General features: G+C 44.2%; 1 protein-coding gene across 1 annotated transcript in view; it reads left to right on the top strand.

Moving 5' to 3' along the window:
* Positions 1 to 16,059, top strand: part of LOC110524092 (laminin subunit beta-1) — a 36,284-nt gene extending 20,225 nt beyond the window's left edge. Inside the window, exons 21-33 of the mRNA XM_021603425.3 lie at positions 1,541 to 1,765; positions 1,881 to 2,098; positions 2,183 to 2,279; positions 10,876 to 11,245; positions 11,363 to 11,547; positions 11,658 to 11,899; positions 12,152 to 12,355; positions 12,451 to 12,595; positions 12,823 to 13,030; positions 13,215 to 13,356; positions 13,543 to 13,719; positions 13,853 to 14,012; positions 14,604 to 16,059. Of these exons, the coding sequence (XP_021459100.2) occupies positions 1,541 to 1,765; positions 1,881 to 2,098; positions 2,183 to 2,279; positions 10,876 to 11,245; positions 11,363 to 11,547; positions 11,658 to 11,899; positions 12,152 to 12,355; positions 12,451 to 12,595; positions 12,823 to 13,030; positions 13,215 to 13,356; positions 13,543 to 13,719; positions 13,853 to 14,012; positions 14,604 to 14,743 (2,513 nt within the window). The 3' untranslated portion in view covers positions 14,744 to 16,059. The remainder of the gene's footprint in view (positions 1 to 1,540; positions 1,766 to 1,880; positions 2,099 to 2,182; positions 2,280 to 10,875; positions 11,246 to 11,362; positions 11,548 to 11,657; positions 11,900 to 12,151; positions 12,356 to 12,450; positions 12,596 to 12,822; positions 13,031 to 13,214; positions 13,357 to 13,542; positions 13,720 to 13,852; positions 14,013 to 14,603) is intronic.
* Positions 16,060 to 17,277: the final 1,218 nt, after the last annotated feature.

Below are 17,277 nucleotides of genomic sequence, written 5' to 3' on the forward strand. Positions count from 1 at the left end.
CACTATTATGCAAAGAAGGTCTACAGTAGCCTCAACAGCACCCTTTAGGGTAGCACTATGGTGTAGCTGGAGGATAGCTAGTTTCCGTCCTCCTCTGGGTACATTGAATTCAGTACAAACCTAGGAGGCTCATGGTTCTCTCCCCTTCCATAGACTTACACAGTAACGTCCTCCAGCCTATCAGAGCTCTTGCAACATGAACTGTGACTTGTTGTCCCACCCAATCAAAGGATCAGAGAGTGAATCTAGTACTGAAAGCACAATCTACAATTAGCTAGGTATAGCTAGGTTAGCAGTGTATACAATGTGGTAAGTAGTTGAGAGAGAAAGACAATAGTTGAACCATTTTTAACAAATACATTTCTTTCAAAATGAAGGAGCAGCAAGAGAGAAATAGAGAGAGAAAGAGACAACAAAAAAAATCCAGTTTCACTTACTTAGCTAGCAAATGCAGCTAGCTAGTTTAGCCTACTGAAACACCCTGCTCAAACAGAGGGATGCTATGTTAGCTAGCTGGCTATGACTTTCCAACACAACACTGGAACTCTTCCAAGTCAAGGTAATCTTTTGGTATTACTCATTTATTTCCACCGGGGCCGCTGGTGTAACTGCTTACTGACTGTTGTGCATTGCTGATGTGTTGTGCCAAGAGTGTGCAAAGCTGTCGTCAAGGAAAAGAAAGGGTGGCTACTTTGAAGAATCTCAAATGTAAATATATTTGTATTTGTTTAACGCTTTTTTGGTTACTAGATGATTCCATGTGTTATTTAATAGTTTTGATGTCTTCACTATTATTCTACAATGTAGAAAAACCCTGGAATGAGTAGGTGTATCCAAACTTTTGTACTGTACATACATATACAATTGCATATACAGTTGATTTTCAGGACAAACTTAAAATTAATGATCAAGGAAAACAAAATCTATATGTGAATATTCTAAGTTATTATATTTCATGAATCACTTATATTTGCTTCATTGTGGGGAAAATACTACATTTACAAGAGTGCATTAGTTTAACCCTCAAGTTGACCCTAAAGCCTTCAAAATAAAGCAAAACAAATTGAATGGTCGATGGAAATAAAATTGGCTATTCTAAGCACAAAGGTTAAAAGAGTATTTGAACATTATTTCCAGAGAAAAGTTATATATTTTTTGGTATCTGGAAGTGTGACATGTCAAATTAAATGAAACACATTCTACGACTGACTGTAATTTCTTTGAATTGCACTGAATTCAATTATACTTCCTGTCACGCTAACTCAAATTCTACATCCTGTGGGGTGTGGCCAATTCAATTAGAATTTCAGCTCATGAGTTGAATGGGAGTCAATTCCAAAATTCTGAATTGAACACAACCCTGGCATACAGTATGTTATTGTGGAAGTAAATATATAGGCAGTCATTATTTCTGATAGTGTGGATAGGTGAATAGATTGTTGTTGTAGAGGTGAGTGATGACACAATCATTTTGGTGAAGGGGTTATTAAGCACTTTTTTCCCCCTTCGCCCTTTCCCTCTTGTTCCCTCTCCCCTACAGGTGCCAGATGTGAGGAGTGTGCCCCAGGTTACTATGGAAACCCCCATGAGAACGGCGGGCAGTGCCAACCCTGCCAGTGCAACAACAACATTGACATGCTGGATCAGGAGTCCTGTAATGTCAGAACGGGTGAATGTCTCAAATGTCTCTATCACACCGAGGGTCAGGGCTGCCACGGCTGCAAGCTGGGTTACTATGGAGATGCCCTCACACAAAACTGCAGAAGTGAGTAAAAAAAGTTCACTTTCTTTCTGTTATGTGTTTGTCGTATCAATGTGAGGTGAAGTCGTTGTCATTGTACAATTGCTAACCTGCTAGCAACATCTCTTCTCTCCCTCAGAGTGTGTTTGTAACCACCTGGGCACCAATCCAGCCACATGCCCGGTGGTGGGTGACTGCCACTGTGATCTGGGCAGCGGGCAGTGCCAGTGTCTACCGAATGTGGTGGGTCAGCACTGTGACCAGTGTGCCCCCGACACCTGGAACATGGCCAGCAAGACTGGCTGCGACGCCTGCGACTGTGACCCCAACCACTCATTTGGGACTTCCTGCAATGAGGTGGGTTCTCACACGACCACACCCATCTTCTGTTGGGTCCTGAAGGTCACATTTCTAGTATTTATGCATGTATTTTGTCCACAGCTGAGTGGCCAATGCTCCTGTAAGCCTGGCTTTGGGGGTAAAACGTGTCGGGAGTGCAGAGAGCTGTTCTGGGGAGAACCTGAAGTGAAATGCAACGGTGAGTTGGCACATCTCAATCAGAAGCATTGCAGTTATTCGTGCTGACACCACACTGACTAAATTTACATCTTGACACACACTGAGGTGTATGTGTGCGCGCGTGTGCATGTCTATGTGCATTTGTGTGTGAGAAAGCTCCAACCCGACAATTTTAAATTGCAACACACGCAAAGGAGGCCTTTAGTGTTAATGACTACGGTATCACAGGCAGCCACATTCCCCTAGCTTCGTATCATGGGAATGTGTAGGAGTTTCAGCTATGGTGGAGAAACTCACTGCATCCTCTCCTTACTGTGGGAGCCAATATTAAGGCCAGATGTGCTCTCTCACCCGGCGGCTGTGTTTCTATGACAAACAGGCGGGGGGGGGGGGGGTCTGTCTAAGCCTCCCAATATCCCGGCGGTGCCCCACAATGCACCTTTGTTCTGATGGGGTGTCCTGTTGGAGGGACGGCTGTCCAACACAGTGACTGCTGCTGAAAACAAAGGAATCTTTGTCACAGAGTATAAATCAATGGAGCAGAGCAGCCTGCTGAATTATCCACTGAAGGACACATGATTTGGCTTCTGATGTAGGCTAGTCCCTTGAGTCGAAATGTGCAGTCACTGTTTGAAGTGTCCACTGTGGTAGTTGAATCTACTTCAAACTTTTGTATACATTGTTGACAATGAAATTAGAAAGTGATTATCAAACCAAAAGTGATCGAACCAAAAGGTGTAGAGATGACTTTGATGGCTTTAACATAGGACTTAAACAATGAACTTCTCGGGCAGGCTGTGTAACAGTGTTGGTTCAGTCCCTCTCCTTGCCCCAACCTGGGATTGAACAGGGACCCTATTAACACATCAACAACTGCCCCCCACAAAGCACCGAAGCCCCCCACGAAGCTGCGGCCCTTACAGAGAAAGTGAAACAAATACTTCAAGGTCTCAGAGCGTGTGACGTCAACGATTGAAACGCTACTAGCGCACACCGCTAACTAGCTAATCATTTCACACCAGTTACACTCACCCCCCTTTGACCTACTCTTTCTCCGCAGCAACCCCAGCAGCTGGGCAGAGCACAACTGAGTGATCCTGGTAAACAAATCAAAAATCAAAATAAAATGTATTTGTCACATACACATGGTTAGCAGATGTTAATGCGAGTGTAGCGAAATGCTTGTGCTTCTAGTTCCGACAATGCAGTATTAACCAACGAGTAATCTAACCTAACAATTCCAAAACTACTACCTTATACACACAAGTGTAAAGGGATAAAGAATATGTACATAAAGATATGAATGAGTGATGGTACAGAACGGCATAGGCAAGATGCAGTAGATGGTATCGAGTACAGTACATACATATGAGATGAGTAATGTAGGGTATATAAACATAAAGTGGCATAGTTTAAAGTGGCTAGTGATACATGTATTACATAAAGATGCAGTAGATGATATAGAGTACAGTATATACATATACATATGAGATGAATAATGTAGGGTATGTAAACATTATATTAAGTAGCATTATTTAAAGTGACTAGTGATATATTTGACATTAATTCCCATTATTAAAGTGGCAGGAGTTGAGTCAGTGTGTTGGCAGCAGCCACTCAATGTTAGTGGTGGTTGTTTAACAGTCTGATGGCCTTGAGATAGAAGCTGTTTTTCAGTCTCTCGGTCCCTGCTTTGATGCACCTGTACTGACCTCGCCTTCTGGATGATAGCGGGGTGAACAGGCAGTGGCTCGGGTGGTTGTTGTCCTTGATGATCTTTATGGCCTTCCTGTGACATCGGGTGGTGTAGGTGTCCTGGAGGGCAGGTAGTTTGCCCCCGGTGATGCGTTGTGCAGACCTCACTACCCTCTGGAGAGCCTTACGGTTGTGGGCGGAGCAGTTGTCGTACCAGGCGGTGATACAGCCCGACAGGATGCTCTCGATTGTGCATCTGTAAAAGTTTGTGAGTGCTTTTGGTGACAAGCTGAATTTCTTCAGCCTCCTGAGGTTGAAGAGGCGCTGCTGCACCTTCTTCACGATGCTGTCTGTGTGGGTGGACCAATTCAGTTTGTCTGTGATGTGTACGCCGAGGAACATAAAACTGACTACCCTCTCCACTACTGTCCCATCGATGTGGATAGGGGGGGTGCTCCCTCTGCTGTTTCCTGAAGTCCACAATCATCTTCTTTGTTTTGTTGATGTCTATGTCAGACCACCTCGTATTGATTTCCCCCCAATCCGGAGCAGCCCAACAGCTAAACATGACATAAAACTAGCTTTAAATGGTGCAGTTCGTTAGTATGTTATAAATGTGGAGTGTGACGTTGCACAGTTGTCCATCCCGCCATTTGTGTGGCTTTTGCAGTGATTTGAAGGCAGTTTGCTTCCTGCAAAACCTACATACACTTCCGTAGGAGCCATGTCCACTGCGCCTTGTACATCAAAGCCTTGTCCCAAACAGTGTGTGTGTGTGTGTGTGTGTGTGTGTGTGTGTGTGTGTGTGTGTGTGTGTGTGTGTGTGTGTGTGTGTGTGTGTGTTGGCCCATGATGAAAGACTGCTCCAACTGTAGACCATTGAAGGTGTTGTTTACAACCATCTCTGCCCCCCTCCACCCCTAGGCCTAGGCAGAGGAATAGAAGCCATATGGGGGATCCATGTCACAAAAAACGCTGGAAATGCCCTCCCTTGCCTGCACACAATCATCTTATCTGTGCTGTAACGTACAACATGCGGTGTAGAAATGAAAGAAAAGAGGCACGTTTAGGTATTTCAACATAGATCCGGCTATATTCTGGAAATTGTTTATTGAAAAGTGAGGTGAAGGATTTTCTCAGAAAACTTAGTTGTGAATTGCCATGGACCTCGCCATATTATCACGATACTTAGGTGCCGATACGATATATATTGCGATTCTCACGATTCTATGTATTGCGATTCGATACTGCGTATGGCTCACTATGTGTCTGCTGCAGAGACGAGAGAGCACGAGTAAACAGGTTTTGATCCGTCATGGAAACAAAAGTGCTGAAAACATGTCGGCTCACTGTTTAAAAAGATGGAGAACAAGCTGTAGGCGTTACAGGCGTTTTGGAGCAGGTACAGCCGATTAGCTACTTGGCATTAGCATTAGTAGCATTAGTAGCATTTGTCTCCCCTGAATGAGTCATTAGTTACACTAAATGGAACAAAACTTTTTTTTGTGGGGGGGTCTCTAAATACTGCTAAATTAACCATTCTCCTATTTGTTTAAAATGCAGTGGTAAATATGTTTTACAGTGGTAAATATGAAAATAAAAGCTTCCAAATCAAACTAACATTCTGACCGCTCTCTCGCGGTTTAAACCATTTAGTTCTATGTGTCTGCACAAACCGTCTCCCTGCTCATGTTGCTGTCCACTCAGTAGTGCTAAATTTCAGCCTCAGCTGAGCTCCTTGAAACACTTAGATTTTAATTTTGCACGTGCTCATTTTCGTCATTTATTTGAGACACGTCCTTGATAAAAAAAATAACTAATGCCTTTATTCCAATGCATTCGATTTATCTGCTGATTTTCCATTTCTTGCTCAGCTGTTTCGAGCGCTCAGTGCTTTGCAAAACAATGACATTTTACATATAGTTATACTTACAGTGCATTTTTCAAGATCGCGAAGAAGTAAAACATTTTTATTGTATTTTTTTTACATTTACCCTTGATTTAACTAGGCAAGTCAGTTAAGAACAAATTCTTATTTACAATGACGGCCTACCGGGAAACAGTAGGTTAACTGCCTTGTTCAGGAGCAGAATGACAGATTTTTACCTTGTCAGCTCCGGGATTCGATCCAGCAACCTTTGGTTACTAGCCCAATGCTCTAACCACATAATTCAATTGTTAAATGCTTAATAATTACAAATAACGGTCATATATGTAATTAATGTCACAAAATAAATGTTGTGTTTTATGTCACAATCTGTGAAGACTCAAAGCATTCAACGAACGGCAATCAGAGTTTACCCACCTATTTTTCTACCACCGTCACTGGTGGAAGTGAAGTTCATACTAATAGGCCTACACATTGTAGCCTAGTCTAGTAAATTGACTGTATGTGTTAGGATAACAATCCCATTTCCCCCCGGACAGTTTCAGACCCATTTCAGGTGTCCTGACTTTTCAGGCTACAAAAAAGGTAAAATTTTACGTAGGCCTAATCAATGGCAATCGCCGAATGTCATTAGGCACTTTTTTGGGGTGTTTTGTAAACAGATGTTTATTTCCATTCATCAAATGAGTGTTCATGGATTGCAGTGTTTGGATTATGTTGGAGTGGACAAACATGCACAGGTAGCCTACTTTATGTGATTTGTTTGAGCATCAGGGGAAAGCATCGTGACTGGTTGTGTTCATGTTCATGCCACATTCAAAGGTCATTCATTTTTACCGTTAAATTACGTCTTTGTTATTAGACCCATAAAAAAATGTAAATAGAGACCCCCGAATGTCAGGTTGTCCATGTAGGGTTGTTTGCAGAGTCTGTAGGGTGGCCCTTTTGTTCTCCACATGCTCCACACTGAGGCTTTGAAGTGGGCAAACATCTCCCTCTTTCTCCATTCCTCTTCCACCCTTTCTCTATCCCACCCTATTCACTCAGCCAGCCCCGCCTAAAGGTTACGACAAGCTTCACTCTGTTGATCTACGTGTGTGCACATGGATGGAATGGGATTTTTGGAGTAGCGGACACCTTTTGGTAGCATGATCCCATTCACAAGAGGGTGATGGGATTATTTTAAATTTTTTGTGTTTTCATTTTGTGAAAATATGGAAGAGTAGCCTTCCCTTGCTAGTAGAAGCTAGCTGGCAGCAGGCTTTAGCCTAGCTAAATACATACACTTCATGACAAAGTATGAGGACACCTGCTCGTCGAACATCTCATTCCAAAATTATTGGCATTCATATGGAGTTGGTCACCCCTTTGCTGTTTTAACAGCCTCCGCTCTTCTGGGAAGGCTTTCCACTAGATTTTGAAACATCGCTTCCATTCAGCCACAAGAGCATTAGTGAGGTTGAGCACTGATGTTGGGCATTTAGGCCTGGCTCGCAGTCTGCGTTCCAATTCATCCCAAAGGTGTTTGATGGGGTTGAGGTCAGGGCCCTGTGCGGGGCAGTCAAGTTCTTCCACACCGATTTCGACACAACCATTTCTGTATGGACCTTGCTTTGTGCACGGGGGCATTGTCATGCTGAAACAGGAAAGGGCCTTCCCCAAACTGTTGCCACAAAGTTGGAAGCACAGAATCTTCTAGAATGTCATTGGATGCTATAGCGTTAAGATTTCCCTTCACTGGAACTAAGCGGCCTAGTCCGAACCATGAAAAACAGGCCTAGACCATTATTTTCCCTCCTTTAGAGTTGGCACGATGCATTTGGGCAGGTAGCGTTCTACTGGCATCTGCCAAACCCAGATTTGTCTGTCCGACTGCCTGATGGTGAAGCGTGATTTATCACTCCAGAGAACGCGTTTCATTTTTTTCTGCATCTCACAAATGTTCTTCTTTGTGATCCGAACACAAACTTACATTTGTCTGTCCATAACACATTTTTCCAATCTTCCTATGTGCGCAGTGTCTGTGTTCTTTTGCCCATCTTAATCTTTTCTTTTTATTGGCCAGTCTGAGATAGGGCTTTTTCTTTGCAACTCTGCCTCGGAGGCCAGCAATTCCTAATGTTAAGGTAAGGTTGGAAAGGAGAACGCTGATTTGAGAGCAGTCCTATCAGTATCAACACACGCCTCAATGACGCACTTAGCGAACGTTCTCTCTGCGTGGTGTTTTGGGAAACGAATGTTTCATCTTCTGCCGTTATAGGAAAGATGCATCGTTAAAACACTTGTAAGCCTAACCAGACCACTCGCACACGTGTCTGCATGTTGATTTTGTTCACCCACACCATACGCGATCAGGAAATGCAGGCTGAAATATCAAAATGAACTCTGAACCAACTATATTAACTTGGGGACAGGAGATGTATGCATGTAAGTTCCATCGCTATCGGGAAACTTGCTATCAAGGAACCAAGCGACAACAATGCCTCGGCGGCTGCGGAAGGAATGAAACTGCGTGTCTCAATTTTCAGGTAGTAAAAAATCACGTCGACAGCTGGAGCGAATTACAAGGAGCCGCCCCTTTTTGTGACGAAAAACGACATTGCAACACTCCAAATCTTGCTTCTGCGTAAAGCTTGTAGTAAGCTTAAAGTCACCAGGGTAATGTAGTTGGCTGTAGTTCATTGATCTTTGGCTCCCCAGAACTTAAGTAGACTACATCTAAACTAGGTGAAATTCCAAAAATGGAAAAGTCAAAACATCACCTGGCTACTCTTAACTCACCCAGAAAGACATAGGCTTACCAGTAGATTTAAAAATGGAAGCTATGGCAAGGCATATTAGTTTCTACCATTAATTAACAGGGATATTACAATTTGAATTCTAATGGAAAAAGTCTCAAATATAATTAGACGAGTTAGGATAGCTAGTCCACATTTAAGAGGTGCTTACAACAGGGTGCTAACCATGCTGAACACCACCAAACATAGCATTAACGTGAATATAAACCCATAAAGGTTCAATCCCATAAAGCGACAGGAGCTCCCTTCCTTTCCCGAGTGGCACACTTTATAATGAGATTAAGAGGATCCCAATAGACTAAATGTGTTCATCCGTCATCATGAAGTGCTTTGAGAGACTAGTCAAGGACCATATCACCTCCACCCTACCTGACACCCTAGACCCAATCCAATTTGCTTACCGCCCAAATAGGTCCACAGACGATGCAATCTCAACCACACTGCACACTGCCCTAACCCATCTGGACAAGAGGAATACCTATGTGAGAATGCTGTTCATCGACTACAGCTCGGCATTCAACACCATAGTACCCTCCAAGCTCGTCATCAAGCTCGAGACCCTGGGTCTCGACCCCGCCCTGTGCAACTGGGTACTGGACTTCCTGACGGGCCGCCCCCAGGTGGTGAGGGTAGGCAACAACATCTCCTCCCCGCTGATCCTCAACACTGGGGCCCCACAAGGGTGCGTTCTGAGCCCTCTCCTGTACTCCCTGTTCACCCACGACTGCGTGGCCACGCACGCCTCCAACTCAATCATCAAGTTTGCGGACGACACAACAGTGGTAGGCTTGATTACCAACAACGATGAGACGGCCTACAGGGAGGAGGTGAGGGCCCTCGGAGTGTGGTGTCAGGAAAATAACCTCACACTCAACGTCAACAAAACTAAGGAGATGATTGTGGACTTCAGGAAACAGCAGAGGGAACACCCCCCTATCCACATCGATGGAACAGTAGTGGAGAGGGTAGCAAGTTTTAAGTTCCTCGGCATACACATCACAGACAAACTGAATTGGTCCACTCACACAGACAGCATCGTGAAGAAGGCGCAGCAGCGCCTCTTCAACCTCAGGAGGCTGAAGAAATTCGGCTTGTCACCAAAAGCACTCACAAACTTCTACAGATGCACAATCGAGAGCATCCTGGCGGGCTGTATCACCGCCTGGTATGGCAACTGCACCGCCCTCAACCGTAAGGCTCTCCAGAGGGTAGTGAGGTCTGCACAACGCATCACCGGGGGCAAACTACCTGCCCTCCAGGACACCTACACCACCCGATGTCACAGGAAGGCCATAAAGATCATCAAGGACATCAACCACCCGAGCCACTGCCTGTTCACCCCGCTATCATCCAGAAGGCGAGGTCAGTACAGGTGCATCAAAGCTGGGACCGAGAGACTGAAAAACAGCTTCTATCTCAAGGCCATCAGACTGTTAAACAGCCACCACTAACACTGACACTGACTCAACTCCAGCCACTTTAATAATGGGAATTGATGGGAAAGGACGTAAATATATCACTAGCCACTTTAAACAATGCTACCTTATATAAATGTTACTTACCCTACATTATTCATCTCATATGCATACGTATATACTGTACTCTATATCATCGACGGTATCCTTATGTAATACATGTATCACTAGCCACTTTATACTATACTATGCCACTTTGTTTACATACTCATCTCATTTGTACATACTGTACTCGATACCATCTACTGTATCTTGCCTATGCTGCTCTGTACCATCACTCATTCATATATCCTTATGTACATATTCTTTATCCCCTTACACTGTGTACAAGACAGTAGTTTTGGAATTGTTAGTTAGATTACTTGTTATTACTGCATTGTCGGAACTAGAAGCACAAGCATTTCGCTACACTCGCACTAACATCTGCTAACCATGTGTATGTGACAAATAAAATTTGATTTGATTTGATTTTGATTTGACCTGACGAGGCAGATGCGTCCTTCGAAGAGGTAGCGAGAGAGAGGAGGGCTGCTAAGAAGCACTTCCCTGGCTTTGTAAGACCGCTGTGTAGGCTGTTGTCCCCTTGTTATGGGATGTCACCAAGCTGTTTGAAATGTCTTCCTCCCATTCAGGACCTTTGGAGGGTGACTGACTGATCAGGATCAGGATGGAACAAAATGCTCATGTGGAAAAAGTGATGTTTTGTGAGTTGAGTTATGCATTAAAAATTGTAGTAACTGGTTTCCTGTTGCCTTGCAGCATGTGACTGTGACCCGCGAGGCATTGCCGAGCAGCAGTGCCACAAGGCCAACGGTCACTGCGTGTGCGTGGAGGGCGTGTCTGGTCCCCGCTGTGACGTCTGCACCCGTGGCTACTCTGGCACCTTCCCCTACTGCGAACGGTGCCACCAGTGCTTCGCCGACTGGGACCTGGTCGTGGGCCAGCTGACCAATCAGACACACAGGCTGGTCAACAAGGTGAACACCATCAAGGCCAGTGGCATCACCGGACCCTATAAACACACCATAGATAACATGGAGCAGAGCGCCGGGGCCATAAGAACTATCCTGGCCCAGAACCCGGCTACACAGCCACTGTCAGAGATACAGCAGCTACTGGAGCAGGCCACGTAAGTGGGGTCAAAATGGGTCAATGACAATATTCATGAATGGCAAAAAAAAATGTAGCCTCATCAAAACCAATTATGTACTGTATTCTTTCTTTGTGATATATTTATGTTCTTAAGAGATCTAATGGAAAAGATGAGCAACAAGCTGAACCTCACTGAGGAGGCGCTGGCCCAGGTATCATCTGATGACAACAGCACCAACACCAAACTGGACTCACTCAAAGAGGACACCCAGAAGCTGGATCGCACTGTCAAGGATCTGCTGGACCAAGTGGAGCTCATCAAGAACACTGACATTCGGGGTAAGGGTACATGTTGAGGATTGTGATATAGAAGAGATATACAATGTCAATCTCCATTATACTTCCATTTGTCAACTTTGTGACATTCAACATTGTTTTTGTAATGACAGGAGCGACAGACAGTGTCACCAAGTACTACCAGCAGTCTCTGGCTGCAGATGCTCGCGCCAACGCCTCAACTAGCGGCCCAGGCAACCCTGTGGGGAGCTCTGCCATTTTACGGCAAGCCACAGAGGACAAGATGAACGACACCAGGGAGGAGTTCCACAGGAGGCAGGAAGAACACGCCAAGAGACTGGATGACCTGGCAGGACAACTGGAGACACTGGACCTATCAGAACTCAACGTGAAGGTAAGTCCAAGCAAGGCCATATCTGAGGCCTGACACTGGCTTGCGGATGTTGACATAACAGAGGTGGGACTGAGTTTGACACAGATGGGACTCAATCTAATCCCAGTTTGCGAGATAAAACCACCAAAAATAAGACATTAAATCAAAGCTTTCTTTATGTGGGTCAGGAAGAATGTTAGGTTTACCTAAAAGATAACCACGATCTTGCATCCAAGTTGAACTCTTCTCATTCTACTGGTCCTCTCTCTGCAGACGTGTGGCAGCCCAGCTGATGCGTCGTGTGTGGACTCTCCGTGCGGGGGGTTGAGCTGTGTGGACTTCGAGGGGAACAGGAGGTGCGGTGGCGAAGGGTGCGGCGGTCTGGTCACCCTGGCCAATAACGCCTTGCAGAAGGCCAAGGACTTTGACCAGGAGATCCTCACGGCCATGGAGGAAGTGGACAAGCTCGCCAAAATGGTGAGACTTTAAATTCAAATGAACCAACTCTCTTTAGACGAGAAATACCCCCCACTACGTCTCCTCTGGTTCCTAACCTGCATGTGTGTGATCAGGTGTCGGAGGCCAAGGTGAAGGCGGATGAGGCTAAGCTGAGTGCCCAGAACGTGCTGCTGAAGACCAACGGTACCAAGCAGCGTGTGGACCAGAGCAACGAGGAGCTGCGCAGCCTCATCCGACAGATCAGAGACTTCCTCACACGTATGTGTACTCCTCCAATCAACTTCCACTTAGCCCTCGTACTTTAACTCCTACATTTGTTTACTACCCGTTATTTAATGGTACAATCTGCAGCTGTTCAATCGCCATTTCAATTAAATGTTTTACTTTAATTTCACCCATTTGATTCTAGAAGAATGTAACTTATAAATGTCTCATGAGCTTAGTCCCCCCATCGTAACCCTTGTCTCTCCTGTGGCGCCCCCTAGAGGATGCAGCGGACCTGGAGAGCATTGAGGCAGTGGCCAACGAGGTGCTGGCCATGCAGATGCCCACCACACCAGCCCAGCTCCAAACCCTGACAGACGAGATCAGGGAGAGAGTAGGAGACCTAGCCCACGTGGAGACCATCCTTAACCAGAGCTCCGATGACATCCAGAGAGCCGAGAGCCTACTGGAGCAGGCACGCAGAGTCAGGTAACACACACATACACCTCTAGATCATCCTTGAACAGAGCGCAGAAGATGAGGCAAGTGTGCAAAGCCAGGTACTCCACACATACACACACTGTTATGCTTGGTGTGCTTCTTATTTTCCCCCTCTGTGTGTGTGTGTGTGTGTGTGTGTGTGTGTGTGTGTGTGTGTGTGTGTGTCCCACAGTAAAGAGGCGACAAACGTGAGGGACACAGCAGAGATGGTGAAGCAGGTTCTGGAGGAGGCTGAGCGTGCCCAGAGCGCAGCGGCCAAGGCCATCAAACAGGCCACCACTGACATCAAAGGCACCAATGACCTCCTGACCTCAGTAAGTCAACATCCTCCACTTTACTGCACACAGTAAGTTTGAACTTTTGGGACTAATCCATTGGTTCCATTCTACTGGGGAAACTAAATAAAGCGCAGTTCAAATATTTGAAAGTATCTTGCTTGACAGCTAATACGGTAAAGACGAAGAAATTAACCCTGTTCCCGTCTTTACATCTTGGAACAGGTGGAGTCGGAGACAGTGGACTCTGAGTACAAGCTGAACAACGCCACCCAGAGGCTGCTGCGGTTAGAGCGCGATGTCACGCTGCTCAGAGAGAAGACACTGAACACCTCACTCAGCTCTGAACAAACTGAAAAAGACACAGAGAGCATCAACAAAGTGGCTGAGCAGGTCAAAAAGGTGTGTGTGATCCACTCTGTGTTATATTGGGACAAATGTGAGAGTTTGTGGTTCATTTTCAGGCCTCGTCCGTCTTAAAATAAATTGCAGACCTTGTATATGACTGTGTGTGTGTGTGTGTGTGTGTGTACAGGACCTGGATTCGGAGCTGAAGGATAAGTACAGCACCGTGGAGGACCTGATCACACAGAAGGCCGGGGGCGTGGCCAATGCCAAGAAGAGGGCGGAGCTTCTACAGCAGGAAGCCAAAGATCTGCTGCTACAGGCCAGTGACAAGCTGCAGCTGCTGAAAGGTACATATGCATACTCCTATACACACACACATCAAGAACAGCTTGGAAAGGGCCTTGCATGTAGTGTATGTACAATCACAACCTAAAACACACACCCTTGGGGTCCAATCATGACATGTCCTCACAACACGTTGAGGCATTATCACAAACACTTTTAAACCTTTATTTAACAAGGCTAGTCGGTTAAGAACAAATTCTTATTTACATTCTTATTTATTCTTAATTCGCCCTATGGGACTCCCAATCGCGGCTGGTTGTGATACAGCCTGGAAACGAACCAGCTCTGAGATGCAGTGCTTTAGACCACTGCGCCACTCGGGAGCCAATGGTGCCTGCTTAGTGGATATACAATATAAACATGATAACTTTATTAATACCTATGAGCTCTCCATATCCTGTTGACTCACTTTTTCCACTGCAGAGTTGAACATAAAATGACGCAGTCCCTGAAAACATTCTCTTCTCAGGTGTGCCTATTCACTGTGTGAAATTCCACATGTTCTGATTATAAAACCGGTGTGTGGAGGGATACTACACATCTTGTTCCTTGATTGACGGTAGCATGACTCTCTTTTTTTGGTTCCCACTTAGATTTAGAGAAGTCGTATGAGGACAACCAGAAGACTTTGGAAGACAAGGCCAACCAGTTGGTGGATCTGGAGAAGTCCATCAAAGAACTTCTGCAGGAGATCAGTCACAAAGTCACCGTCTACAGCACCTGTCTGTTTTAAACACAACCTCCAGTCCGGGGTTTTGGTCCCACAAGCCAAAATTAATGGCAATCAAGGATATGGGAATTTGAAACCAGAAGCCATTTAAAGACATGCTCCTTAATTTTAGCGACTACTTAATATTTTTTAAACCTCCCGCTTTGGGCTGGATGTGTCAATGTGTAGTTCATAAGTGCATAATCTATGAGCAGAATTACTGTCTTACCTAAACTAGCCACGAAATCCCTAGTTTGAAAGCTGTGCGGCACCATTTTCCCAAAATGTTCTCCCACTTGGGCCAGCCCCCTAGTCATTTGAGTTCAACCAATGAGCTTCAGTCCCTCGCCATATGATTGACAGCTCTTTTGTTTTATTTGTTTTTTACATTTTATTTAAATCATAGATTGACAGCTAGCAAGATGCACGTGTTGCACCCACAACAGAGCAGAGAGAGCAAGCAATGACGTGGTGCACATATCTGCACATATGTGAGGTAGTACACAATCTTCAGTGTCCACCTTTGGCTCATGGGCACTACTTTCAGAACTACAGGATAAAGTATACAAAAGTACTGAAGAATCTATATATTACTGACACTTGCCCCTTTAGACTGGACACTCAGTCACACTCCCTGGTTTCATCATTTTAAATGGAAAATGTTGGTTTACTTTTGTACTGTGTGAAAGTAAAACAACTGGCATTTGTGTGGAAAAAGCAGGGGATGAAAAAGTAGAAACATGTTTCTATTTGTAGGAAACAAGGAGAAAGGATAAGTTCAAATTTGAATCCTGCCAATGAGTTTGCCAGCCAAGTTACAGCAGCCATCATTGCCTATACAAAGAGACATGAACCACCCACAGACGTTACAACTACCTTGTGTGGTAGTACTACTACCATATGTGAGATTGTTATGGTTTAGAATCACAGCTTTTAGGCAAATTTCTCAGTGCTTACTGATGTTTGGAATATGAAAAACATCCTAACAATTTCAAAAGAAAGGAACATGTGCATTGTTCTGAAATGTTTCCAAAGAAATGCCCCTCCAGTTTAAACATAATTGAACTTAATAATTGTTCTTAAGCATGTAAACCAAAGTTTAGAGGGCTGAAAGCGTGACTGTAAAGGTTTGACCTAACTTTTTACCATGAGACTGCAATGATTTTATTCCTCCAAACTTTTGTATTGGATTATCTCGTACATTTGATTGCAACATTGTATGAGCCAATTGGTTACTTTCAAAGTTTTATCTAGACCAAAATCTAGACCACAACTAAATAGATTTTTAATTAAAAAACTGCCCATTGAAATCCCATTAAATATTTGTTATATCTCTTCAATCTACTGAAAAGCTTTATATTTTTGGGTGTCTCGACAAGTACTGAGTTATTTTTGACATATGTGCTATTTATGTGCCTCTCTACTTAACTGTAGAGTACCTGTTCGGCTAAGACGGAGCTGTGTGTGTGTGAGAGGGAGCAGCTGGCACCTGTGTTCTCCACTAGAAGTCTTGAGGCCCTCAGAGTGACCCTGGGAGGCAGCCACATGCAGAGTGGACATCCTGTGTACACTAAGCATTAGATCCAATGCCTAGATCTGGAACACAAGAGACATTTAGCTTTCACAGTACTCACAGTTTTGTTTTTATCTCTTTTCTTTTGTTGTATATTGGTCTTGCTTCTTTTTGAAAGGCACTTTAAATACAATGCATTATTATTATTAGACTGCCCTAAATCTATGGAAGACCTATATTTTCAAGGAAATGCATCCATCCCGTCATTCCTGGGAGAAATCAGGTCTATGAGGTTTGAATTGGTGAATACATGAATTGGTGATAGCATTTTACTTAAATCATAAATGGATTATTCAATCACACATGAGTGGGGTGGAGAGTGGGGTAAGTTGAGCACAAGGGGTGAGTTGAGCGCCACCCTTGTTTCTAGGAAACCATACACAACATTTATAATTTGACCAAATATTTAGAAAGAGGTCATCATTTCATGGAGTGTGTGAAGGAAGAAGCCACATGGAAAAAGTGGTAAGCAAGTTAGGGCAGAATAACTGATGTTCACCAAGTCAAATGAATTAAAAGTGTTTCAAACAGTACAACGTGTTTGTTGGGTGTTAAGCCGGTGTTAAAATATGCTTAAAAATTTTAAAAGACAAAAAAGCAATTATGATTGTGTTAAAATATGTTTGGGAAATAAAGATAGACTGTTTTAAAAAGTTACCCACTGGGCAAAAACTGGTTGAATCAACGTCCAGTGAATAGTGGTAATATTTGATTCAGTACAGAATTTTGTAGATCAGCGTCACCTTACCCTGTCCCGCAGCTCAACTTACCCCATACCCGGAGTAAATTGTACCAAGAGAACAGTTTTTTAGGACAAGCTAGGTTTTCAAAACTGTAATGTTTACATGAATTCTGATAAATTGCAGGGATACACAACATCCTGAAATATACAGTATGTAGATATCTTTGTTAGAAAGAATACTTTATTTCCCTTGACGGAGTGATGCTGAATGTAAGAAATTGCTCAATTTACCCCACTTTCCCC

Source organism: Oncorhynchus mykiss, chromosome 1 (assembly GCF_057628025.1).
Source record: "Oncorhynchus mykiss isolate SJ-2025 chromosome 1, ASM5762802v1, whole genome shotgun sequence".
NCBI lineage: Eukaryota > Metazoa > Chordata > Actinopteri > Salmoniformes > Salmonidae > Oncorhynchus > Oncorhynchus mykiss.